The sequence below is a fragment of the Convolutriloba macropyga genome, chromosome 5 (genome assembly GCF_964194025.1).
Source record: "Convolutriloba macropyga chromosome 5, txConMacr16.3, whole genome shotgun sequence".
NCBI lineage: Eukaryota > Metazoa > Xenacoelomorpha > Acoela > Convolutidae > Convolutriloba > Convolutriloba macropyga.
The window spans coordinates 55,128,816-55,156,594 of NC_134472.1; the positions used below are offsets into that span (position 1 = coordinate 55,128,816).

General features: G+C 38.0%; 1 protein-coding gene across 2 annotated transcripts; it reads right to left on the bottom strand.

Moving 5' to 3' along the window:
• Nucleotides 1-62: 62 nt before the first annotated feature.
• LOC142340106 (uncharacterized) lies at nt 63-27,779 on the bottom strand. 2 transcript variants are annotated; one of them, XM_075390535.1, is made up of 4 exons: nt 27,461-27,779; nt 26,580-26,620; nt 4,971-5,100; nt 63-245 (listed from the first exon to the last, which is right to left on the bottom strand). In XM_075390535.1, exons 1-4 carry the CDS (start codon nt 27,542-27,544, stop codon nt 144-146), a joined length of 357 nt encoding a protein of 118 aa, XP_075246650.1. In that variant the 5' UTR covers nt 27,545-27,779; the 3' UTR covers nt 63-143. The 2 variants fall into 2 exon arrangements, with proteins under 2 accessions (XP_075246650.1, XP_075246652.1); XM_075390537.1 differs by lacking the exons at nt 26,580-26,620; nt 27,461-27,779 and adding an exon at nt 17,473-17,656.

A 27,779-nucleotide genomic window follows, 5' to 3' on the forward strand; every position in this document is an offset into this window, starting at 1 on the left:
CCCGGGGTAAACCTATAATATGATCCTTCAAAATTCAGAGAACGCGGAAGAATTAACTCAAGTTCTGATAAAAAATTAAATTGAAGCACGAATGAAACCAATTTTCATATATAATATATTGTGAGGTTTTGGTGAGTGATTGATCATAGCCTATCAATGTGTATTGCTTTGCCCATTTTGGCCAGTTCCTGTTTGAATGTCTCCCTTTCTGACTCCAACAGCTGTGCTAGCATGTGTTGTCTCACCTGAAAAAAAAAGATTTCTGATGTAAAATTTCAAATGGCTGTCTCCTCGATATCGTTCAAACATCCATTAAATTGTTTATAAACGATAGAAATATTGAGATCCGTTTGTGCCCCCCCCCCTCCCCCCGGTACGTTTTGCACCCTCGTTTAGTTTATCGAGCACGAGCACTTCCATAATAAATCAGTATGTAGAAATAAGGTACGTTCGCGTTGGCGAGTGGGTTGCAAATAATAGTGCACCCACTAATCTGGGGGCACATAAGGATTATTATTATCATTTCAGTGGCACATTATATCATTGACACCAATAGGGACAGATTTTTCATTTTTTTTGCTTCTATGTAAATCATATCTTATAAAGCATATCTAAGTCTAATACTAAAATTGATCCATTCAAATGGTATTATTTTTTTGTCTCCTTGTGTGGTTTGAAAGAAGCCACATGTCATCATAGTATCTAAAATTCAAATGTACTGAACGGCAAAAGAAAGTTAGCACCCCCTATTTTCACGAAGTAAAACTTCAATTTTTAAAGCAATATTACTCCAACTAAAAAACATAACATAACCGACTAACGTCGGGCGAATTGCTCTCAAACGACCGGCGAGCGGTTGGCTTCGTCAGTAGCTAGCCACGGGGGTGCACCGGGGGGCTTATGGGGGGCAACACTGGGTTGGGGGGCAACAGCGCGGTGGGGGGGCAATAGTGGGGTGGGGGTCAACAGGGGGGGGGGGAGGTGTCTCAACCTCTAAGATCCGCCCTTCACACTATAAGTATAAGTATAAGTCTCCAAAACAGTTTGAGCTGAAACAGAGCTGAAAGGCTCTAAGAGCACTTAATGCCCGCTGGGCGCTACCTGTTTATCCCGTTTTTGAGGACGAAAAGTCAAAAGCGTCAGACGAAAAATTGGTCAAGCAAAAAATCGCATAAAAAAAGACCGACAGGACTAATATAATTGCTACAAACTTCGTTTGAGAGCAATTAATCAAATTACGAAAACAGTTTTTTTGCACAATTGATCCCTCATAACGTTTTTTTTACTGTGAAAATTGGATGAAGTTCATCAACTTTACATTGGGCTTTCTGGTTAAGTGAACGTTGCATTTTGTCTGAATCTCATAGGTAGACGAAAGGACTAGTGTACGGAATCAATGGTGTATAAATTGTAATTGAAATTTGATTTAAAGTTGGGGTAATATTGCCTTCAAAATTGAATTTTTACTTGTAAAAATAGGGCGCGCTAACTTACATTCGCCATTCAGAGTAGATTATAATTTCACTAACCGATCTCACATTCTTCGGCCTTGGAAGAACAAAAACTTTGTCACTCATCGAGGGACTTAGTGCCAGGACACAATTAAGGGCGTTTGCGTCCAAGTGCTGGGTACGCACGAGGGGGCTAAGTTCTGTTTTCTACTTTACTTAGAGAACCAAATGTACGTTGAATGTGAATTTCAATTAATACCAAAAAGAACAACTGTGATGATTATTGAAAGAGTTTGCTGATCTGTCAGTTTTCCTCATTTTTCCTACTCCATGGTAAATGGACGCAATTTGAACAGCATTCAAACCTCGGACTCAACTTTTGCCACTTTCATTTAGCTTTCCGCCAATATAAAAACGTTTATTGTCAACTTTAACAATGCCATTTTAATTCGAAAACCGCAGCTATACGGAAATAAAGCTGAACACTTCGAAAAAAATATTTCAAAAAATTTGAAGCTCTAACGTTCACTTCCAACTGACAAGACTCATAGGAATCGTCCAATAAACTGATGTTGTGATGGTTTTTCCCTTTTAACTGAACCATCACTACAATTTTGAATCATTAAAATTAAAACTACCGTGTTTAACAATAAATGATTTGTCCAGCGACTTCCTTTGTGTTTTAGGTGTTTTAGGTGGATCAATCAGTTCAATTTTTGAAAAAAAAATTCACAGCAAAAAAATGTAACTATAATTTTCTGTAGCTTGGCTGTTGGGAAATATGCTCTACCGCAGGGGCATAATTATGTCGCTTTTGAAAACTATTGACCGTTTTTATATCTACACTGCACATAACCACTTGGTCAAAAAGTTTGTTCCTTTCCTTTTCAGTGCTGCTTTTAAGTTGTTTCTAAGTTTCTCTTGCGAACCTCGACGTCTGGTTTTTCCATTGCAAAAAAATTGCGTACAAAAGATGTTTTAGCTTCGCTATTTCATGTTCAATCAGGATTCACATTCTCAAGCGGAAAAACCGTATTGTTGTTGTTGTTTGTGTTGTTGAAAGTTCACAGATTTGTTGTAGAAACGAGATTCCAGTATTCAATTTTGAAAAGAGTCCTTTTTTCTCTGCCCCTGTTGCAGTCACTGAAGAAGCACCAAGTGAAACTGTTGCTTTACATATATCTTTCTTCAAAGAACTTCCGCATTGTCTCACTAAAACCAATTTTCAGTGTGTTTGTATCCAATATGCCGAGGCAGTTTTTTCAGAACTCTTTATGTCCGGAATACAAAATTACCTCTCGGTTTTTCTGTTCACCTGTTCTTCAAGTTAAATGCATCGCAGACTATTTCAGAGAATGATTTTCTGAGCAGTAGGACATCATTCAATTTCTTGAACATAGTCAGTGGCAGCAGGGTTAGCTTCCTCAGTTGGTTGGCAAAGTCGGAGTTCTTCTCTTTCTATTGACACAGTTCCAAGTTCTTGCAGTCACTCTTTGTTATTCATTCCATACCAAAGCGATGGAAGAATCAGAGATCTAAACAGTCTTAGCTTCACCTCTTGACTAACTATAAAAGTCACAATGCGTCGATGAAGACACGGAACTCTATTTTCCTTTACTAACCTGTGATTTAGGTTAATTTTACAAATAAGGTTATCATTGAAAAGTCCTGAACTGCCTTACCAAAAATCTGGAATCTACCCTTTTAACAGCAACTCCGCTTTCATAATTCTGATTGCTACGTTTACGCATTTTCTATCGCCTAGTCTATTTTGTTCTCTTCGACCCTTTATTCGATTGACTGCAGTTGCGACCGGATCTCGTCTGCACATCTGTTGATTGCAAAGATTTTTAGAGCATCCGCAAAATTGAAGGGCTGCGATAACCATAACACTCCTGGAATGTGGTTGAAGATTGTGCAACAGAATAGGGGACGATCAGGAGCGATCCTCGTGGTATACTGCTTCTGATTTTTAATTCAACTGACCTGACATTATCAACTCTCACAAACTGTCCCCTATTGGTAAAATAGTCAATTATCAACTCTAGAAGGCATCCGCTTACTTCAGTTTGTATCACTTCTTTTCAGGAGTTCCAATTCAGGCACCCAATTGAATGCTATAGAGAAATCTGAATAAAAGGCCACAATCTTGACTGTAATCGTTATATCGTCTTTGAAAATTTCAATGTGTTTGTGCTTACCAGGCGTTTACGTGCAAAATTATGTTGAAATGCAAAAAGATTCCGGTAAAAAACTGATTATACAATGGCTCGTATATACACTTCGCCAAGACCTTGCTCTCTATATTCTGCAAGTACACAACCCTACAGTTTTCTAACCGTTTTCTATCTCCTTTTTTGTAGGTCGGCGTTTCCGCGGCTACCTTCCAGCTGCTAGGAATTTTTCTCCTTCCCCTAATGTTCTTGAACAGTTTATTTATTTCAAATCCATTTATCTGAAACCTATTTAAAACTATTTATTTAAAATATTCACAAGAATATATGAACCAAATGTCTATGTTTCTCGTACAGATGTGGTGTTTTACAGCAGTTTTTCTAACAGAGAGTGCAAAATGACATTTTCAGGAGCTCGGGATAGTACATAACTGGGCGCTAAAAACCTTCAGACAAAACATAGCAATTTAAAGTTAATTGGTGAAAAATTGTATACGAGGCCTAAACCTGCTAGTTTTTTTTTTCTCATCAGCTGTTTTTTGGGGTTTGGTAAATCTTTGGATCTTTTTTAAATTTCAAGGCTCTAATAAGGTTCTTTTCCTTGGTTTGTTAATGAAAAAAAGTTGGATACAATGAGTTCACCCCATAAATTGTGACAATGATTACAAAAGCTTATGTACAAATATTGTTGACGCAGCAATAGTGCTATCTGAATACACGGCTATTACTGCTAAATAACAACCAGAAAACAAAACAAAAGGGTATCAAAATTTCCTCCAAATTTCAAACACAGGGGTGGAACATGTTGAATTTTTACCCTTTGATTCTTTAAATGACTCTTTACAGTTAAAGAGATCAAAACACCCGTCGAGACTTGTACCGGGCACTGGGGCGCAAGCACCCTTGTTCCAAGACACGAAGTTTTTTTTGGCCGCTAAGGTTAAGGCTCCAAGTGCTATACTTCTGTACTACGATATGGTGACTAACTTAGGTTAATCAAGTGGTGAAGCAAAGTAGGACAAGAAACTTAAAATTTTTTCAACATTCGTATTTCTTCCTGTCTAAAAGTATAAGTATATGTAAGAGCATAGTTCTTAGACACAAAGGCACGGGGGGGGGGACCTGTAGGGCACGCAAAATTAGATGTAGGAGAGCAAATAAGAGGGCATGAGACTTCGACAAATTGTGGATTTCGTTTTTTTTGAGGTACGAGCGATATTAGAGAGTAACTTCTTTGAGGGAGTTATAATGTTGATTTCACTGTATAAATTTTGCTCGTTAGTTGGTTCTTTTATCGTTAGCAAAAAAGGGATTTGTCAAATAAATCTTAAGAAAGATTCTGTACCTTGATTAGCGCTCTTTTGGCCAGTCTGAATTCTTCCCTGATCGTGGCTCTGTCTTTCTTAGCCTTCTTCTCCATCGCCAGACCATCCAGCTGTTCCATCCAATCAGAGCGTAGCTGCTGCTGCTCATAACTGCAACATGAACAAACATTCTCTACTCGGTAGATTGCTCGGCTTTTCCCCATTACAGCCCTTCCAGTAATTTAACCCGCAAAATAGAGTTTTTGATCTATTTTTTCCCCATCCCCACAGCAAATGCTATGATTGATCCAGTTACATATTAATTGAAGATATAAATATATATATATATATATATATATATATATATATATATATATATATATATATATATATATATATATATATACATACGGATTATATATATATATATAATATATATATATATATATATATATATATGTATATATATATATATATATATATATAACTCTACTATGTAAAGATTTGTAAGTGCACCTGCCCGGGCCGAGGTGTCAACGCTAAAAAACGCAAAATTGCAAAATTATGTACGATTGAAGATTGGCGTTGAATGCGTTGATTTTATGTAAGATCTGAGCCTGATCGTAGATCTTACAAAAATTCAACGCATTCAACGCTAGTCTTACATAATTTTGCGTTGAATTTTGGCGTAGATCTACATATTTAGCGTTGAATTTTAGCGTTGATCTTACATAAATTCAACGCATTTATAAACTCTGACGAAAACGATCAGTAGTTCGATGATTCAATTCGTTAGATAATCTCCATACAAGCATAAAGCAACGTATAACTGTAAAACGTACAAAGCCACGTATTAGTATTATCAACGATCAAGACAACAAGTGGATCTTAGACGGCGAGATTTTTGTTGTTCATTTAACAGGTTTTTTCGTCTGATGTCATTGACCTCCAATCGGTTCCTATTCAATCGACAATTGTCTAGAAAACCTAAAAATATTAAGCCAAAAACCAGCTTAATCGATACATATAGTGGTTGTATTTACTTAAAATTAGGTCAAATGAAATTTTTCGGAACTTTCTACGTATATTAGAACGTATTTAAATCTTATTTTAAAGTTAAGAAATACTCGATTCTGATTGGCTAATAATTCGTCCATTTACTACGTAACATTCTCCGGCCCGGAAGAAGATGTTGGGAAAACTGGTACAAGTTTTACAAGAGGGCGGACGAGTGAACCGGTCGACGTACGTAAAACGGCGGAGCGCGCGACGTTCTCGGAGCCGTAACGGAGTTCCACAATCCAAGCGGTTGGGTAGTAACTTCTAGGGTTGGTTTCCTCAACTATCCAAACCAAGTCATCGGTCTTAAGGTGTTGCTCGGCAGGCGCCTGCCACTTAGAGCGTCGGTTCAGCATCGGTACGTACTCTTTGATCCAACGAAACCAGATCGCATTAGCGTATGACTGCGCACGGGCGTAACGTTTACGATGGTCAAGCTCCTTATTGCCGACAACAGACGGAATACCGGTAGAGTATTCTCCTAAAAGAAAGTGGTTGGGCGTTAAAGCGTTCAAATCGCACGGATCGGTGCTTACGGGTGTTGAAGGACGCGAATTGAGAGCATTCTCCACGAGACAAAAGGTAGTATGCAGTATCTCATCCGTGAAGCGACGCGTGCCAAAAACAGTATACAACACGCGCTTGAAGCTGCCTACCTACCTCTCCCAGATACCACCTTGATGTGGTGCGCTGGGTGGACTGAATCTCCACTTTATGCCTTTGTGAGCGAGCTCAGCTGCAATGTTGACAATGTTCCACTTTTCGACACTTTCTCGGAGCTCTTTCTCCGCTCCAATAAAGTTTGTGACATTGTCCGACCAAACCATGGCAGGTGTACCCCTACGTGACACAAACCGCTCAACTCCCATAACACAAGAACTAGTGTGCATGGATGTAACTATCTCGACATGGACAGCGCGAGTAGTGAGACAGGTGAAGAGGAAGCCCCACCTTATCTCAGTAGTACGGCGGACAGTAACATAGAATGGCCCAAAGCAGTCAACGCCAGTGTTCGTGAAGGGAGGAGACTGGTAAGCAAGTCTCTCCTTAGGTAAGTCAGACATGATTGGTTGCATAGTTACAGCTGGGAATTCTCGGCATCTCAGGCAGTTTGCTTTGACGGAACGCAAGGATGATCTTAGTTTCAGTACTGTATAATGTTCCTGCACAATTGATCTTAGGTATTCACTGCCTTGATGATAATGCTTTACGTGCGTGTGTTCAAGGAACAGTTTTACAAACGGATGACGTGCGTCTAAGATGATTGGGTACTTTAAGTTAAACCCAACTTCAATTAACCGCTTGATGCGGCCTGAGGAACGGATTAGCCCATTTGGACTAATAAACGGTGAATGTGGAGCAATTCGGCTACTCCGTTTGACGAAATTATTGTCATGAAGATCTTTCCTTTCGGCTTCAAAAGACTCTCCTTGCATCAAGTACTGTAGATGACACTCGGCTTCGTCAAGCTCAGTAGGGTCAGTAATGCTACAACCGAGATTACGGTAGCCGGCATGTTTCGGCAAAAGCCGGAGAACGTATGCGGCAATGCGCAAGTACTTTTGATAAGAACTAAACTTATCAAATGGGAATAACGACGGAACGGGAGTTGTCTGTTTCTTAACAGATGTAGGGAGAGAAACAGTGTCTTCTATAGTGACTGCTTGGTTGACGCCAAGTTTGATGTTATTAATGACGTCTTTGTTCGGTACAAACGGTAAACGTGAATTAGTTAAGAAATGTGGACCTTTGACCCAACTGCTTAGTTGCAAAATCTCAGCGGACATTCCACGCGTGCCAACGTCACCTGGATTATTCTTAGTTGCGACGTGGTTCCATTGGTCAACGCTGGTATACTCCAAAATTTGGCAAACACGGTTTGCAAAAAAAAAGTTGGTTGCTTTTCATTTGAGTTAATCCATTGGAGAACCGTCGTGCTGTCTGTCCACATGAATACTGGGTTAACAGATACAGTAAGTGCTTGCATAATCTCCCTTTTCAATCGAGCAGCAAGTAGAGCTGCTTGCAACTCCAGTTTTGGGACAGTCATTACTTTCATTGGCGCCACGCCCGTTTTCCCCAAAACAAACGCAAGCTCTGTTTTTACCCTGCCCGTAGAATTTGTTACTCGGGTTTGAAGAAATGCGACGGCACTAAAAATATCCTGGGAACTGTCACCACACATGTGCAATTCCACATTATCAAAGGGTCCACTAAAGTAACTTCGGGGAATTTTGATGTTTTCAAGATTTGGTAAGTCCGCACTCCAAACGAAAAATCTTTGAACCATGTCCTGTGGGAGCTCGTCATCCCATGGTTGTCCTGTGACACGCCAGATGTCTTTTAGGAGCAGTCGCGCACCAACGGTACAGGGTGCGACAAGACCAATGGGGTCAAAGACTTTCGAGACGAGACTTAAGAACAAGCGTTGCGTGAGAGACTTGGTGATAGCGCAGCTTGTACCCCTACTCACAACTAAAGTGTCATTAGTATGATCTCACTTTAGCCCAAGCACGTGCGATGAATCCTCTTGACATGAAACAATAACCTTGGGCTCAGTAGATTGAGGAGAACCATCAATTCGGTCAGCGAGATTTGGCACATTGCTTACGAACTTTGTAAGCTTGAATCCACCGAGATGGAGAAGATGTACCAATTCCTTTGATCTATTGATGGCTTTCTCAGGAGACTCCACTGAGTCAAGGTAATCGTCCATGTAAAAGTTTTCAAGGACGGCTTTTGCAGCTTCGGGGTAAAACTTAGCGTTGCCTCTCGCAGTGCGTTGCAGTGCATAGTTGGCGCATGTAGGCGAGTCTTTAGCCCCGAATATGTGGCGCGTATATTGATACACTACAACGTTAGTTGCGGGGTCCTCCCGTCACAGAAAGCGAAGTGATGGTTGATCTGATGGTAATACGCCAACCTGTAGAAACATTCCCTCGATGTCGGCAGAGATGGCATATGGATGTTGTCGGAAGCGAAGAAGTACGTGAATAAGGTTTTGGAGGAGATCAGGGCCATTGAGCAAGCACCTATTGAGTGAGGCACCATGAAAATTTGCTGCTCTATTGAGCACCCTACGCACCTTACCCGGTTTGTTCGGGTTTAAAACCGGATGGTGGGGTAGGTACCACTCTTTATCGGACCGGTTCTCAACCTTGTGAGCGTCCGGAACCTCAATTACATACCCTTTATTTAGATCTTTCTTGATGGTACTAGTATACTTGTCCCTAAGGTCTTCATCCTTGGCCAATCGTTTTTCGAGAGACTTTAATTGCACAAGGGAGGAGAAATAAATATTTGGGAGCTGGGTGTTGTCTGCTGCCCACAACATTCCGACATCGTATCTCAGGCCATTGTGTATGGTGTTAGTTTCAAGGATTTCGTGAGCCCTTGCGCCTGCTGCAGAGCTTGAGTCGACCTGCTTGTCTGCCCCGAATGATTCAATGTCGTACCATGACTTTACTTGACTTACTAACTCATTGTCATGTTCGATATTCACTTGAAAGCACGTTGAGGTTATACAAGAACTTGATGGTAACGGACCGCTTAATACCCAACCTATGAGTAAGCGTACGGCAACGGGTAAACGCTTCTCATCGGCAGAGAAGTATTCTAACGGGCGGATGGCATGATAGACATCTTGTCCGAGTATCATCTCAATGTCTTTATAGGAATTTGTCACGGGATCAAGGACTGCTAAGTCTGGGTAAGTTTCGTGCAGGGCCTGTACAATAATTATATCAGAGCCGACGTTCAGACTCTCTTTAACGAAAGGAATGATGATGAATGGTTCGAAATCCTGATGTTCTCTCGGTTTCACAGTAACTTCAACAACCCTAATATCAACTACTTCCTCGGTATTAATACCCTTAACAGTTAGCTTTAGTGCTTTACCGTGCAAACCGAGTCTATCTGCGAGACTACCGGCCACCCAAGAGTTACTGCAGGCGGTATCACACAAAACTAATGCCTTGGTATCTACACCGGACGAATTGACCGACTGCAATTCCGTTACCTGAAGGAGCCCCTTAACATCAGTAACAAATGACATTATTGTGGTCTTATTAGACGACTGTTGACTAGTGGTTGCTTTACTTTGACCTGTGCTGCCAGAAGGCTGAGTGGTATGAGAATTTGTTGACTGTTTTGTTGGGAAAACCCTATCTGCTCCATGCAATACCGTGTTATGCGAACTATTGCACCCCTCTGCTGGGCACTTTCTTGGTTGAGGGCACTGGCGGAACGTTTGCTTCTCGCGTAAGCACAAAAAGCAAAGTTTACTATCCCCCACCAACTTAGCTCTCTGGGTTGGAGTCTTTTCCTTGAAAACTCGACACTCTCATAGCCGGTGGTTACCTTTGCATACAATACAGCAAGAGTAAGTGTTTGTGGAAGAAGATGGCATTTGCTTCTTTGTTTCCTTTTGTTGCGAATTTGATGCAAACACTTTTAAGGCTGTTTTGGTCTCGGTTAATGAAGTGCTGTTATCTTCAGGCCTTGCCTTGGTTGCGCTTTGTTTCAAAAGATCATGGGCCTCAGCCTTTTGTTTGAGCCAATCGTTAAAATCAAGGAGGGTAGGTTTAACCCAGTGCTTCTTAACCGTGAAGAGCGACCATAACTCTTTCATGTTTGGTGGTAACTTCTGTACCGCTTGGTTAAGTAGGGAAGCGCTTTTCAAGTCAGCATCATATGATAGTGACTTGAAAACCCCAACGAGGCTGGATATGGCTGCAGAATAGTTAATGCTGTTATCACTATTGTGCGTTTTAAGAGGCGGAAAATTGCTTAGTTTATCCAAGTGTGCACTTGCGACTGCCTGTGGCTGGCCAAATTTACGTTCTAAATTCTTTAGTGCATCCTTGTACCTTGAACCACAGTAAGCGAACTCGGTGATTGCAATCTTTGCTTTACCGGTGACGACGGTTTTGAGGTATGTCAATTTAACGTCATCAGTTAGCGATTGCGAGTCAATCGCGCTTTTGAATTGATCATACCACTCGTGCCATTGTAATGGATCGTCATTATACTGAGCAAGTTTCCATTCTGACAAGGGGTCATTTTTCTTGCTGGTTATAGCATCAGCTAATTCCCTAATCAATGACGCATTGTCCTGTATCAGAGGGGCAGGTGCAGACACCTGCGGACCGCTCCAACTCAACGGAGTGGGCTCAACATAAGGGTATGTTGGCTGAAGAACCGGAGTGGCCAGACCAGGTCCAATATTACTTGTAGTTGCAATCGGATTTTCCTGATGTGTGCCGGATGGTGATTGCATATCAATCAAAAGGGGTGAATTCGAATATATTTGTTGTAGAAAATTAGTAACTGAGGGTGCGATATGTGCCTGTACATTTGGAGCAACATTATTTACGGTAGTAATGTCTTGGTTGACTACTGACGGTCTGTGCTGCGGAAAACGCCAATGACTCATATTTGGCACAAAACTTTGGCCAAGAGGGATAATGGGCATATTTGGGAAAAAAGGAGCAACAGAACGTACAATTTTGTGTACTCGGTTATTACTATTCTGAAAATTGTTGTTGACGGGAGGCTGGTTAATCAAAGGGGCGTGTGGGATGGGCGCAGTGAGGTTAGGTGCGAAGACTGGGTTCGGAATGGGAGAGTCATTAGGACGAGCGGGTTCGGAGTTGTGCAGTTGAGTGTTTGGACTTGGCTGGGCCCTTGGGTGCAAGGGAACGCTTTTTACGGGGGCTGGATGATTTTTTGTCGGAAAAGGAGGAAGAGTGGCGTTTGGTGCTCGGGGGACACAATTAATTTGTTGTCGGGAGCATATTGGTTGAGCCGAATTTTTCTTGGGCAGACTTGATGTTTCAGGTCCCCTGGATTGTGAAATATGAAGTTGTGCGTTGGGAAATACTTCGGATGTATTATTTTGGTTTCTTTGCGGTGCGAACGGCTGTGGTGAAATGGGCTGTTGAATGGGCGGTGAAGAAGCCTCTGGGGCGTGTACAGAAGGCGGCTGACTATCTGCGGTTCCTTGGTTAATTATGCTCGGAGGCACCATGCCTTGTTGGCCTGTTTGATTCATTTGCGCCCGTAGGTGCGCCTGGTACAACGCCTGTGTGTTAGCAGCAAACAAAAAATTTTCAGGAGGGTAAAATAGTGGTCAAGTTGCTGCAACGTCTCATTGCTCACAAAGTAATTGCCTCGACATTTTTTTGGAATGGAATGCTTTGGAATGTCAGTATTATGATCTTCCACTGCTTCGCCGTTATTGTTGCTAGGGCATTCTGTAGGGTCTTTCGTAGCCTCTGGTTCACCAGTTTTCTCGTTATTAAAACTTAAAGCAAGTGAGGTGTTGATCCAATCCTGGACAGCCTTTTCACTTCTCGTTGAGCTCCTAGCACTTGCAGTTGTTTCAGATTGGCTACCTTTAGAAACCGCGTCCAGCAATTCAAATTCTTGCAAAGTTGCCTCCGCCAACCGTTTTCTATTGTTTTCCTCCAGTTCATCTAATTCCATTTGTTTTTTCTGTTTAGCAAGGCGAATGGCTGCCTCATTGTTTTTCTATTTCTTCACGCTTCATCTTAGCAATTACGTAATCAGGTTTACGCTGACTAGATGTTTTTGACGAGGTCATAATTGAGGGAAGTCTAGAAAGAATGGGAGCCCTTGGTTCCTGGAACTCACTCACTTTATCATCAGCAGAGTTGATGTAGTTTCGTGCTGAAGTGAGTATCTTGTCGTTCTTAGTTGTCATTGCCTCCAAGTAGGACTCTAATGAAGGGACAAGCGCACTTGGATCCTCCGTTTTTCCAGCAAATGCAATCAGGTCCTCATTTTTGTCTACAACAGTCATAAATGCTTCGTTGCACTTTGTTACCAGGCGTTCAACTTTCACTCGCATACTTTCACTCGCAGTCCTTCATACAAGGAAGAATATCTTCATGTATAGCATGCAATTCAATTTCACGCTCTGACCTGGCAGCCTGCAACTTTTTGACTTTTTTATCAAGACTATTAGACATCGGGATGTTATGATTTCCAATGACCAGCAAAACTACCATTGTTAACGGTTATCTATTATTTGCACACTCCAAACAAACCAAACCCACGCAAAGTAAACCCAACGCAAAAGACACCAAACACAGCACACTGTAGACAGTGTGTAAAACAAACTGCCAAAAGAGCAGAAAATGTCGTCGAGCACACAGTGCCCGACAAAAACAGAAGTGGAGCGCTGAACTCTATGCGCTCAACGCGGAGGGAGACAAAAGACACACGGGAAAACGAGCGAATAACGCAGGACGAAGCAGAGACGTTACGGACGGGAAGTCGAGCGAGCAACACGCGACGCAACGGAAACGGGACAGACGAGAAGTCGAGCGTGCAGTGGGCGATGGAGTGGAAACGGGACGTGCGGGAAAGCGAGCGAAAAACGCGCAACGCAACGAAACGGGACGGTGGGAAAGAACGGGCGGGAAATGAGGTCGGAAAGAATTATGTTAGCAGGCCACAGCGCCACAGCGAAAACTCAACCAAACAACCTAGCCGTAACTCCCGAACAAACTTAAGTCACACCCTAGGAAGAAGGAGAGAAGCTACTGCAAGAAAATCTAACATAGTTCATTATGGGACTACAACAACAAATTTAACGAGAAACTAATTTACGGCAATGCAGTAGTACACTAAAAGGATGAAAAGGTCGAAAAATTTACTAGCCGTAACTCCCGAATAAACTTAAGTCTCTTCCTAGCAAAACCCAAACCACAACAAACAATCAGCAAACGAACAGTATTAAACAAACTACAGCTAAACTGAATAAACTACAATAGTGTATTTGTGGACTACGACAGTTGTAAAAGTCACGCAAAATCCAGCCGTAACTCGAGAATAAACTTAAGTCACACCCTAGAAGGCAACGAGACCAAACCAACTAGAAATCATACAAGTATACACAAACATACAGCAGCAAAGTCAATATACTACAACAGGATGGCTAGTAAATTAGTGAAGTTGAAAAGTCAAAGGACAATCCAGCCGTAACTCGAGAATAAACTTAAGTCACATCCTAGAAAGCCATAAGACCTAAACAGCAAACCAGCATACTAGCATACTCAACATACTACAGCAAAACAGCAACATACTTCATCACATATGACGTACTACACTGAAATCCGGAAAAATAGCGGAAAAAAGGAAAGGCGAAGTTTTGGGAGTGCGACGTTATTGAAATAAAAATGTAACACGGAAAACTGAAGATCGAAAGGACGAAAAAGGACGCGGGCAAAACGGTTCATAAATCATTGACAAGAAACATCATGGGACTTCGATGTTTTTTTTGCAGGCCGGAGTTTGTGAAAATTTTCACAACTTTTTTTTGTGTTAATTGAGTTTCACTCAATTTACGAACCTTCTTGCTGGAAAATTAATTTTTTTTGAGAAGTTCGTCAAAATTTAAATGCTTTTGTCATTTTTTAATGTTTTGGTCAATTTTTTTTGCAAATTCTTGATTACGGAACGGTAATCCAGTAAAGGGGTCGGATTTAATCTCGAAAACACGGTTTATCAATATTCGTTACTGATTTTCTAAAATTTTCAGAATTGCCCTAAAATTGACCAAAAATTTTCAAAATTGAACAAATAAGCATTATTTTCTATCAATTTCCTCTACATCAGAAATTTTTTTTGATATACGAACCGACTGTATCAATTTTTTAAAATTTTTGGTGAATCGGCCAAAAGTTTTGAAAAATGATGGTTTTTGCTCTTAAATTTTATGCTTGTGAGGGTTAATGTTGACCTTTTAGGGATACTTTTCCGGGGTTGGGTTACTTGCCGTCCGGGGTTGGGTTACTTGTCATCTAAAATTGAAGTAATTTACTGCAAAATTTGTTAGAAAAAAGAAATTGGATCAATCTTACAGTTTTTTTGTCCGAAATGTTCCTCAGTTTTAAAAAGGTGAGAACTCGTTGCTGACCTTGTCCTGCCTTCATTAATCATCAAAATGAGATGCAACACCAGCTAACTTCTTGAGCAGCTAGCACGCAACAAACACGAGCAATCCCACAGGAGCAGAGCTATATCTCGTGCGTCAGTTTGCCTCATCAAAAAATTCCAACAACTAGGAACCACATTTATCTCCTCCTCAAGAAAACGCACAAATTGTATCAGGTTGGCGTGCTCACACAAGACCTACGATTATTGAAACAATTTCAGGCGTTTTCTGTGCCTTGTCGTTAGATCTAGTCCCATATATCATTGAAACGCTTTTTCTTGAATGATCAGCTTGAGTTGAAGCAGAATCACTGAATGCATTAGTGTCATCAGTTGCATCAAAATGACCAATAGAAAAAGATTTGGAGCATATTTGATCCACCAATAGAGCCATTTGGTTCTCGTCGGTTCATGAGACTTCTCATTTTTCTGTCCGAGTCTACGTTCATGATCTTCTCAACTCATGGGACTTCTCTTGCTCGTCATCAGTCGCATATCTTGATCCCTGTCAATATTTGCTGACAAATGAGACAAACCTCGATTTTCCGCTTCCGAAGTTTTCAAATTGGTTGCTTTGTGCAACTTCTCTTGCCTTGTCCACTCTTTCTGCCTTTTACATAAAGATTCCGCAACTGGCTTCCACAGTCAAATAGGTTCTTCAGTCAAATAGTTTGTCATTTGTCGAAGTAATGATCAATAAAAATCTAAAGGTTCCGGGTCACGGCACCATATAAATTCTGACGAAAACGATCAGTAGTTCGCTAACTCAATTCGTTAGATTATCTCCATACAAGCTTAAAGCAACGTATAACTGTAAAACGTACACAGCCACGTATTAGTATTATCAACGATCAAGACAACAAGTGGAACTTAGACGGCAAGATTTGTGTTGTTCATTTAACAGGTTTTTTCGTCTGATGTCATTGACCTCAAATTGGTTCGTATTCAATCGACAATTGTCTAGAAAACCTAAAAATATTAAGCCAAAGACCAGCTTAATCGATACATATAGTGGTTATATTTACTTAAAGTTAGGTTAAATGAACTTTTTCGGAACTTTCTGCTTATATTAGAACGTATTTATATCTTATTTTAAAGTTTAGGAATACTCGATTCTGATTGGCTAATAATTCGTCCATTTACTACGTAACATAATTCAGCGTTGAATTTTGGCGTAGATCTTACATATTTAGCGTTGAATTTTAGCGTAGATCTTACATATTTAGCGTTGAATTTAGCGTTGATCTTACATAAATTGAACGCATTCAACGCTAATCTTACAGAATTTTGCGTTGATATTTGGCGTAGATCTTACATATATAGCGTTGAATTTTAGCGTAGATCTTATATATTCAGCGTTGAATTTAGCGTTGATCTTACATAAATTCAACGCATTTAACGCTAATCTTACATAATTTTGCGTTGAATTTTGGCGTAGATCTTACATATATAGCGTTGAATTTAGCGTAGATCTTATATATTTAGCGTTGAATTTAGCGTTGATCTTAGATAAATTAAACGCATTTAACGCTAATCTTACATAATTTTGCGTTGAATTTTGGCGTAGATCTTACATATTTAGCGTTGATTTTTAGCGTTGATCTTACAAACTTTCAACGCTAAATATGTAAGATCAGCGGCAACTAGCGTTGACAAGTCGGAAAATTCACCGCAATTTTCTTACATTATTTTGCGTTGAATGCGTTGAAATTTTGTCTTCAAATTCAACGCATTCAACGCAAATTTATGTAAGAAAACTGCGGTGAATTTTCCGACTTGTCAACGCTAGTTGCCGCTGATCTTACATAATTTTGCCCAAACTCCTCGGCCCGGGTGAGGGGCTTTAGAATTATTTGCCCCAAAATTGGAGGGAAGGGTGCATTTAATGATGGCAATCGGATTGTTTAATCGGCTGAAGTTTCAAACCACAAAAAGTTGAACGGGCTATAATGGACAACAGTGGCTTGTTTTTACCGTAGATAAGATCTCAAATTGTTGTGCTAGATAGACATATAACATCACTTTTGAAATATTTTAAGAAAGCTGCAAATTTGCTTTATTTGTTTTTTTGTCCAATAGTTTTGATACTTCATTTCTTAGCTGTAAAAAAGCTTCGAATTGAGTTAAAGGTTGAGAACGGTATGATAGTGTTAACCTCAAAAAAATGGATTTTTTTAAAGCGAACAGTTCTCAACTAGGGTTATTTTTTGATATTTTGATCAGTGCTAGTGTTGAGGACCAAATCCTCAACACTAGCCTTTGTTTGCCAGAAAATACTAATAGTTCTTGATGTCGAAAAAAAATAGTGTAAAGGCCAGAGACGCATAACTTCATGCTAAATTCTGTTTCTGAAAAGAATTATATATATATATATATATATATATGTGTGTGTGTGTGTGTGTGTGTGTGTGTGTGTGTGTATGTGTGTGTGTGTGTGTGTGTGTGTGTGTGTGTGTGTGTGTGTGTGTGTATGTGTGTGTAAACTTCTTGGTCATTTTTGAGCTCTTAGAGCTTTTTCATTACCTGAAGAAACAACTGCATGTGTTTTGACCGTAGCTTGGGTGCTGACCCACCGAAGGAGACATAGGCAACATTATTCCCAGATTTCCGAGGAGAAAAATTGTTTACCAGTTTGAAGTTTTGGTTAGGTCAAACTACAGAAAAATGCATAAGATAAAGTTCAGGATTGCTCAAATATATAAATGCAGCGCCGTGTGTTCCGAAGTTTTCACATGTAAATTTTGCGTTGTTTATAGCAGACAGATTTTATTCCCTCTGTCAACAGTGGACTAAATAATGCATAGATGTACAATTTGCTCTTAATTACAAATTTATGAGCTGAATAAAGCATGTTGCAATCACGGCGTTTGCCGGCCATAGTACAAAATACCAAACTGAAGATATATTTTTGATACGGCTTGAAACAAAATGATGAAAAAATGAAACTGATCCAAGTTTAGTTGATAACTCCAACGCCATCACGGTATAAGCACGGTATTTTTTGTCACAAAAATTTTTTCGTGACAGAGAACAAAGACCAATAATTAATTTTTGGTAAAATTATCATTACTACAGAATGTTTTGCAAAAATTTAACAAAGTTTCAATTATCCCTATTTTAACCAAAAAAAAACTTGGACAGAAATTCACGATGCTTTAAAGCTTTCACAGCAGCTATTGCATCAATTGTTCCGACCTCACTTTTAGTATGGGGGAGAACTATATGCTCAACTGGTTTTTCTGTTCTGGAAGTTAAGGCCAATCGGTATGTTTGTCATACAGAATTGTGAGTGGTATCACTAGAAATTTTTTCAAGCCTAGAGCATAGAACTGAAGTGTTTTTAAAAGAAATCTTGTTTCGAAGAATTATCGACGTTTAAAGTTTTGTGAACATTAGACATTTCGCTTTATTTCTGTTTATATTTAAAATCAATTTATGTTACTTTTTGCTCAATTACGTTACTATTTTCCACATTTTGCGCTTTATTAGCCGTGAAATTAAAATATAGCTATTATTGGTCTCATCTCGTTATTGGTTTATAAGAATTGAAAATTTTTGGAGTTAAATGCAGATTTTTTGGTTTTTAGAGCTTTTTTTTGTACGGGCGTTCATTTAAATTCTGTTGTTGTTTTCTTTCTCGTTACATCGCGCAAAATTTACTAACGTCTATACATGTGTTTTAAAGGTAAATGGCTATTTGTGTACGAATTGGCTTAGGTGCAACTAATGGTTTTCGGTCTGGAAATTACGTATGTAACTTGAAAATTTTAATCTTCGTTAGTTTGGTCATTTTATAATCTTTTTGTTACTGAGTATCAAAACTGACAGCCAATCAGAGAAGTTCTAGCAACACCTAAATTAAACCTAAAAATTTTTTGTAGCAAAATCATAGCCCTTGGCAATTAATTGTTTCAAAATGATCCTATTAAAAAGTGACTCTCTGAATTTCGATAAAAAATTTTTGTTTTTTAGTTCTATCGCAGCATCACAACTTGAATAATGAGTACTCTCACTGATCGCCATTTTGTTATAAACGATTCACTACGATGGTTTGAATTCGTAGGAGCTTTTTCGTGACCGCGACACTATTTGTTTTAGAAATTTAACTCAATTTTCTCATCTCACCATTTTTGATTTTGTTTTGTCAACTTGGGTCTTTCCTCTCACAAAAAAAGTAGTCACAGGTGAAAATTGAACCAAAACAAAAACAAGTTGTGTCCTGAGTGGACACTTAATAATAGATGTGTAAGTGGCGCTTCTGGCTTTTAAAAACTGATTAATTTTCTTGGAATTCATCATATTCAGTAAATTTTCTAACGGTTGATCACCTAAGTATGTTTGTCACGAGTATTTTAGCGTAGATCTTACATATTTTGCGTTGACTTTAGCGTTGATCTTACATAAATTCAACGCATTCAACGCTAATCTTACATAATTTTGAGTTGAATTTTGGCGTAGATCTTACATATATAGCGTTGAATTTTAGCGTGATATTATATATTTAGCTTTGAATTTAGCGTTGATCTTACATAAATTCAACGCATTTAACGCTAATCTTACATAATTTTGAATTGAGTTTTGGCGTAGATCTTATATACTTAGCGTTGAATTTTAGCGTTGATCTTACATAATTTCAACGCTAAATATGCAAGATCAGTGGCAACGAGCGTTGACAAGTCGGAAAATTCACCGCAATTTTCTTACATAATTTTGCGTTGAATGCGTTGAAATTTTGTCTTCAAATTCAACGCATTCAGCGCAAAATTTTGTAAGAAAATTGCGGTGAATTTTCCGACTTGTCAACGCTAGTTGCCGCTGATCTTACATAATTTTGCCCAAACTCCTCGGCCCGGGTGAGGGGCTCTAGAAGTATTTGCCCCAAAATTGGAGGGAAGGGTGCATTTAATGATGGCAGTCGGATTGTTTAATCGGCTGAAGTTTCAAACCACAAAAAGTTGAAGGAGCTATAATGGACAACAGTGGCTTGTTTTTACCGTAGATAAGATCTCAAATTGTTGTGCTAGATAGACATATAACATCACTTTTGAAATATTTTAAGAAAGCTGCAAATTTGCTTTATTTGTTTTTTTTGTCCAATAGTTTTGATACTTCATTTTTTAGCTGTAAAAAAGCTTCGAATTGAGTTAAAGGTTGAGAACGGTATGATAGTGTTAACCTCAAAAAAATGGATTTTTTTAAAGCGAACAGTTCTCAACTCAAGTTATTTTTTGATATTTTGATCAGTGCTAGTGTTGAGGACCCAATCCTCAACACTAGCCTTTGTTTGCCGGAAAACACTAATAGTTCTTGATGTCGAAAAACAAATAGTGTAAAGGCCATGCAGAGACGCATAACTTCATGCTAACTTCTGTTTCTGAAAAGAATTATATATATATATATATATATATATATATATGTGTGTGTGTGTGTGCGTGTGTGTGTGTATGTGTGTGTGTGTATGTAAACTTCTTGGTCATTTTTGAGCTCTTAGAGCTTTTTCATTACCTGAGGAAACAACTGGATGTGTTTTGACCGTAGCTCGGGTGCTGACCCACCGAAAGAGACATAGGCAACATTATTCCCAGATTTCCGAGGAGAAAAATTGTTTACCAGTTTGAAATTTTGGTTAGGTCAAACTACAGAAAAATGCATAAGATAAAGTTCAGGATTGCTCAAATATATAAATGCAGCGCCGTGTGTTCCGAAGTTTTCACATGTAAATTTTGCGTTGTTTATAGCAGACAGATTTTATTCCCTCTGTCAACAGTGGACTAAATAATGCATAGATGTACAATTTGCTCTTAATTACAAATTTATGAGCTGAATAAAGCATGTTGCAATCACGGCGTTTGCCGGCCATAGTACAAAATACCAAACTGAAGATATATTTTTGATACGGCTTGAAACAAAATGATGAAAAAATGAAACTGATCCAAGTTTAGTTGATAACTCCAACGCCATCACGGTATAAGCACGGTATTTTTTGTCACAAAAATTTTTTCGTGACAGAGAACAAAGACCAATAATTAATTTTTGGTAAAATTATCATTACTACAGAATGTTTTGCAAAAATTTAACAAAGTTTCAATTATCCCTATTTTAAACAAAAAAAAACTTGGACAGAAATTCACGATGCTTTAAAGCTTTCACAGCAGCTATTGCATCAATTGTTCCGACCTCACTTTTAGTATGGGGGAGAACTATATGCTCAACTGGTTTTTCTGTTCTGGAAGTTAAGGCCAATCGGTATGTTTGTCATACAGAATTGTGAGTGGTATCACTAGAAATTTTTTCAAGCCTAGAGCATAGAACTGAAGTGTTTTTAAAAGAAATCTTGTTTCGAAGAATTATCGACGTTTAAAGTTTTGTGAACATTAGACATTTCGCTTTATTTCTGTTTATATTTAAAATCAATTTATGTTACTTTTTGCTCAATTACGTTACTTTTTTCCACATTTTGCGTTTCATCAGCCGTGAAATTAAAATCTGGCTATTATTGGTCTCATCTCGTTATTGGTTTATAAGAATTGACAATTTTTGGAGTTAAATGCAGATTTTTTGGTTTTTAGAGTTTTTATTTGTACGGGTGTTCATTTAAATTCTGTTGTTGTTTTCTTTCTCGTTACATCGCGCAACAGTTAGTTGCCGCTGATCTTACATAATTTTGCCCAAACTCCTCGGCCCGGGTGAGGGGCTCTAGAAGTATTTGCCCCAAAATTGGAGGGAAGGGTGCATTTAATGATGGCAGTCGGATTGTTTAATCGGCTGAAATTTCAAACCACAAAAAGTTGAAGGAGCTATAATGGACAACAGTGGCTTGTTTTTACCGTAGATAAGATCTCAAATTGTTGTGCTAGATAGACATATAACATCACTTTTGAAATATTTTATGAAAACTGCAAATTTGCTTTATTTGTTTTTTTTGTCCAATAGTTTTGATACTTCATTTCTTAGCTGTAAAAAAGCTTCGAATTGAGTTAAAGGTTGAGAACGGTATGATAGTGTTAACCTCAAAAAAATGGATTTTTTTAAAGCGAACAGCTCTCAACTCAAGTTATTTTTTGATATTTTGATCAGTGCTAGTGTTGAGGACCAAATCCTCAACACTAGCCTTTGTTTGCCAGAAAACACTAATAGTTCTTGATGTCGAAAAACAAATAGTGTAAAGGCCATGCAGAGACGCATAACTTCATGCTAACTTCTGTTTCTGAAAAGAATTATATATATATATATATATATATATATATGTGTGTGTGTGTGTGTGTGTGTGTGTGTGTGTGTGTGTGTGTATGTGTGTGTGTGTGTGTGTGTGTGTGTGTGTGTGTGTGTGTATGTGTGTGTAAACTTCTTGGTCATTTTTGAGCTCTTAGAGCTTTTTCATTACCTGAAGAAACAACTGCATGTGTTTTGACCGTAGCTTGGGTGCTGACCCACCGAAGGAGACATAGGCAACATTATTCCCAGATTTCCGAGGAGAAAAATTGTTTACCAGTTTGAAGTTTTGGTTAGGTCAAACTACAGAAAAATGCATAAGATAAAGTTCAGGATTGCTCAAATATATAAATGCAGCGCCGTGTGTTCCGAAGTTTTCACATGTAAATTTTGCGTTGTTTATAGCAGACAGATTTTATTCCCTCTGTCAACAGTGGACTAAATAATGCATAGATGTACAATTTGCTCTTAATTACAAATTTATGAGCTGAATAAAGCATGTTGCAATCACGGCGTTTGCCGGCCATAGTACAAAATACCAAACTGAAGATATATTTTTGATACGGCTTGAAACAAAATGATGAAAAAATGAAACTGATCCAAGTTTAGTTGATAACTCCAACGCCATCACGGTATAAGCACGGTATTTTTTGTCACAAAAATTTTTTCGTGACAGAGAACAAAGACCAATAATTAATTTTTGGTAAAATTATCATTACTACAGAATGTTTTGCAAAAATTTAACAAAGTTTCAATTATCCCTATTTTAACCAAAAAAAAACTTGGACAGAAATTCACGATGCTTTAAAGCTTTCACAGCAGCTATTGCATCAATTGTTCCGACCTCACTTTTAGTATGGGGGAGAACTATATGCTCAACTGGTTTTTCTGTTCTGGAAGTTAAGGCCAATCGGTATGTTTGTCATACAGAATTGTGAGTGGTATCACTAGAAATTTTTTCAAGCCTAGAGCATAGAACTGAAGTGTTTTTAAAAGAAATCTTGTTTCGAAGAATTATCGACGTTTAAAGTTTTGTGAACATTAGACATTTCGCTTTATTTCTGTTTATATTTAAAATCAATTTATGTTACTTTTTGCTCAATTACGTTACTTTTTTCCACATTTTGCGTTTCATCAGCCGTGAAATTAAAATCTGGCTATTATTGGTCTCATCTCGTTATTGGTTTATAAGAATTGACAATTTTTGGAGTTAAATGCAGATTTTTTGGTTTTTAGAGTTTTTATTTGTACGGGTGTTCATTTAAATTCTGTTGTTGTTTTCTTTCTCGTTACATCGCGCAACAGTTACTAACGTCTATACATGTGTTTTAAAGGTAAATGGCTATTTGTGTACGAATTGGCTTAGGTGCAACTAATGGTTTTCGATCTGGAAATTACGTATGTAAATTGAAAATTTTAAATTTCGTTAGTTTAGTCATTTTATAATCTTTTTGTTACTGAGTATCAAAACTGACAGCCCATCAGAGAAGTTCTAGCAACACCTAAATTAAACCTAAAAATTTTTTGTAGCAAAATCATAGCCCATGGCATTTAATTGTTTCAAAATGATCCTATTAAAAAGTGACTCTCTGAATTTCGATAATAAATTTTTGTTTTTTAGTTCTATCGCAGCATCAAAACTTGAATAATGAGTACTCTCACTGATCGCCATTTTGTTATAAACGATTCTCTACGATGGTTTGAATTCGTAGGAGCTTTTTCGTGACCGCGACACTATTTGTTTTAGAAATTTAACTCAATTTTCTCATCTCACCATTTTTGATTTTGTTTTGTCAACTTGGGTCTTTCCTCTCACAAAAAAAGTAGTCACAGGTGAAAAATGAACCAAAACAAAAACAAGTTGTGTCCTTAGTGGACACTTAATAATAGATGTGTAAGTGGCGCTTCTGGCTTTTAAAAACTGATTAATTTTCTTGGAATTCATCATATTCAGTAAATTTTCTAACGCTTGATCACCTTAGTATGTTTGTGATTAGTTTGAATGGTTTTCTCAAGACGAAACATTAATGTGCTCATTTTTGAAATTTCATAGCGAAACTATATTTTCTATTAAAATCAGGCCACTTTTTATTGTTTTTTGTCCAGGTTGTCTCATTTTACAAATTTTTGTCGATTAATAATTTTCTCAAAATCTCATCAACAAGGACATTTTTATGCTTCCTACCGGACGACCTTTTCATATGTTTAACTGATTCAATTTTCTTGTTGTTTTTTTTTTGCTTTGGTCTCTGTATAAAAACAATTGTGAGTTTTGTTGATTTGGCCAAAACTTTTGTCTTCTTGTTGACACATCTCTTAGTCTCAATAAAAACACCCTGATCAAGTGTTTGCTGTCTTTTTTTTCCAAATCTTTTTTTCTCTTGATAATTCTTAGGATGTGGGTGACGATTTATTCAAACAATTTTTCTAGAAATTGAAATTTTTCATTTTTCAAAAATAATCGGCCAAAAGTCGCCTCACTGTTTTTCAGTATTAAATTTAGTTCTTTCTGGACTTGGGTTTTGTTTTCAAATTTTAGTTGGAGCTCTCAGTCTTGAACAGTTTCTCTTTTTCTCTGCATGTGGCTATAAATGATTTGAGAATCAAATCACTAGATCAATCAATTTTAGAGTCCCATAGGCAAAAGTCGCTTACCTCGCTAATGACTTGCTGGGTGAATATCTAGCTTGAGTGACGCCCAATTATCTTTTTTGGTAAATCAATTGTTTACTTGATAAACCTTTTTATTAACAAAATTGCATTGGATTCCAATTAAACTCTATTGTTTTGTTTGTTCTAGCGCTCATTCTAGTAAAAATTAAGATGTTTTCGGTCGCTAACTTTTACGCTTCTTAATACTTTTTTGTTATGATTCAAGTTTAATAAATTGAGAAAATTTTAACAACTTTTTATTTTGAAAAGAGTCTATCTATCTCTGCTTCTTGGTAAAATTACTTCACAAATCGAGTTACTCAGTAAATTAAATTGGTTGAAATATACTTCATAATTGAGGACCTGCGGGGCAGGAAAATCAAGCGCAAACTCAAATTGGAGAGCCTCATTGATACTCAAAATGAGTCATGTACTTGTGTATATTTTATTGCCCTTTCTTCTGAACTTCTAGTCTTTAAACACTAAAAAAATACAATTGAAACGTGATATGTATTTGTCTTTTGAAATTGAGTACATGCTTTTTGCGAAAAAATAGCAAAACCCAAAAAGCTGGAAACAACTTGAAAACTTTGTTTTTCTTTTGGTATTCACTAATCACTCGGACATAACTCTGAGACAATTTCTCCACCGAAACAGTATATTCTAATTGTTACGATGATTTTGAGTAATGACTATTGGATCTCAAAAGAACTGTACAATTTTTACCAACAGTTTTTTTCGTTATGAGACGTTAGGAATCCCTGAGATTGTCTCATATAAGATGGCGTTACAATAGAAAGATGATCAATTTTTTACACTAAAAACAACACTTTATTATATTTGAATGATTTTACATTATGTGAGTCGTAAATGCTATCGTAGCATATCTCGTATCTCGTTATAATATCTGAAGAAGCTTGTAGGTAGTGAGCCCAGGGCTGTCAAAAAGAGCCGACGTAAAACGTAGCCGACTATAAAAAAGCGCGTCTTTCCCATCATAGCCCCAATGAAATTATAGCCCCCATTATTTCATAATTACCATAATGGGGGGGGAGTTGTCTGACCTCTAAGCTGGAGGCTATAATGGGAAAGACCCAAAAAAGCCAAAACCTGACTTGATCCAAAACCAGCCGAAATCCACAATTTTTATTTAATTACCCACATTGTTGGGGTCTTTCCCATTATAGCCACCCTAGCTTAGCAGTCAGACTACTTATAGCCCCCCCCCCCCAATCATGTTAATTATACCACATTGGAGGGGCTATAATTTCATGGGAAGGATAAAATGGGAAAGACCCCATTGTTGGTTAATTACTAAAAGAAGCTTTTGCATATTTTCTTTGTAATATGATCCAATGTTTGGTTGTGAGGGTTCCATATCAAGTCATGTGAGCCGCTGAAGCATGGCCGTGACCCTCAATATTTACAGTATAGATAAATATTTCATCGCTCCAGATTTTTTATACTGACAAAAAAATTCAATTCCAAAATACTGGTTAGAATTTTAAAAAAATATCAGTCTCTTTTCAGGTGTTGAGCTTGATCGGCTTCTCAAATTAAACATAAAGCGACTAACTTCGGACGAATTGCTCTCAAACGACTGTCAAGGCAAACAATTTAGAATGAGCATAGGCTACACAAACTTTTATGTTGCAAATATTTGGACTAGATTAATAATTGAAAGCTAGTTCCGAGCTGATCATTATTGGTATCAATATATTGCTTGACAGCATAAAGCATAATCTCATTATTCAAAATTGACTCACAGTTTCATCTCATATTCTCTCTCTGCAAATAATTCATCGCCCTAAAACAAATTGAGTTTCATGAAAACAAATAAGTTTTTGTTATACAGCATCTTCTAATATTGCCCGTTAACCTTCTCTGGTTCAACTCGTTTCACCCTCTCGTCACCTCGAGCACATTTTAGTTCAACAAATTTGAGGGCCCATTCTTATCACTGCTCTTAGATTTTCGGATCTTTCCCGATATAGCCCCCCTCCCCGCGCACGAACCTTGTTAATAAGGTAATTGGGGGCTATAATTTCATTGGGCACTATAATTGGAAAGATCCAGAATTTCCGGCTTTCCTACCCATTACAGCCCCCCTCCACCCTCAAAATCCCCACTTGACTGTCAAAGAGATATAAAATCAATCAAATTAAAAATCAGATTATAAATGTGGTTTTGACGCTGCTATTCTGAGTGCGTGTTTAAGTTTTTTTTCCGTGGGGGTTCATTTCGTAGACCCTCTCAATTTTCATCACTGTGACTTGGATATAAGTTCCTGACCTACGAAGCTTAGTTATGAGGAACTGAGGAAAAGCGCAATAAAGTACTTAATCATGATTTAGTACCGCAAGTAAGGAACCCCAAAATTGGAACAATAACAAAACAAAACTACCCTTTCCGCATTACAAACCCCCGACTAGGACCTAATTATGTAATAATAACGAGGACTAAATTTAAATAATCTGGGAATATATTAGGGTCTCTTACATCAACCTCCATCACGTAAGCATACCATAATGAGGTAGCTATAATTTCGTGTGTGTGTGGGGGGGGGGGGGGGCTAAAATGGAAAAGACCTCTATATTTGCATAGGGGGTCTAAAATAAAATAATTAAAAAGGGTCAACAAAACTAACACTGATTCTTGCAGCTTGTTTGGCCACGTTCATCTGCAGAGACTGCTTGATGGGTTTGTTCTCAAAATGCACCATTGTAGTCATGATTGCCCAACGAATAAACCAAAAAGGTTGTTGCGAATTTATTATAACTATAGTACACTACTACTTTTGGAAAACCTAAACGCTAAACTGAATATCTCTGAATATTTTTTGATGAATTAAAATATATCTGTCCGCTCTTTGTAACGATTTTGGTTCTGTCAGTTTTAATAAAAATAATGTGTTATAACCAATGTGTTTAAGTCATTTTAAAATTAAAGCCATTGAGTATAAAAAC

Coding starts and splice junctions, on each gene's coding strand:
- LOC142340106 (XM_075390535.1), bottom strand. CDS start 27,544: ATGACTACAATGGTGCATTTTGAGAACAAACCCATCAAGCAGTCTCTG. Junction 5,101..26,579: donor AGAGAATATGAGATGAAACT/GTGAGTCAATTT, acceptor TTCATGTTGCAG/TTATGAGCAGCAGCAGCTAC. Junction 246..4,970: donor CCAAAAGAGCGCTAATCAAG/GTACAGAATCTT, acceptor TTTTTTTTTCAG/GTGAGACAACACATGCTAGC.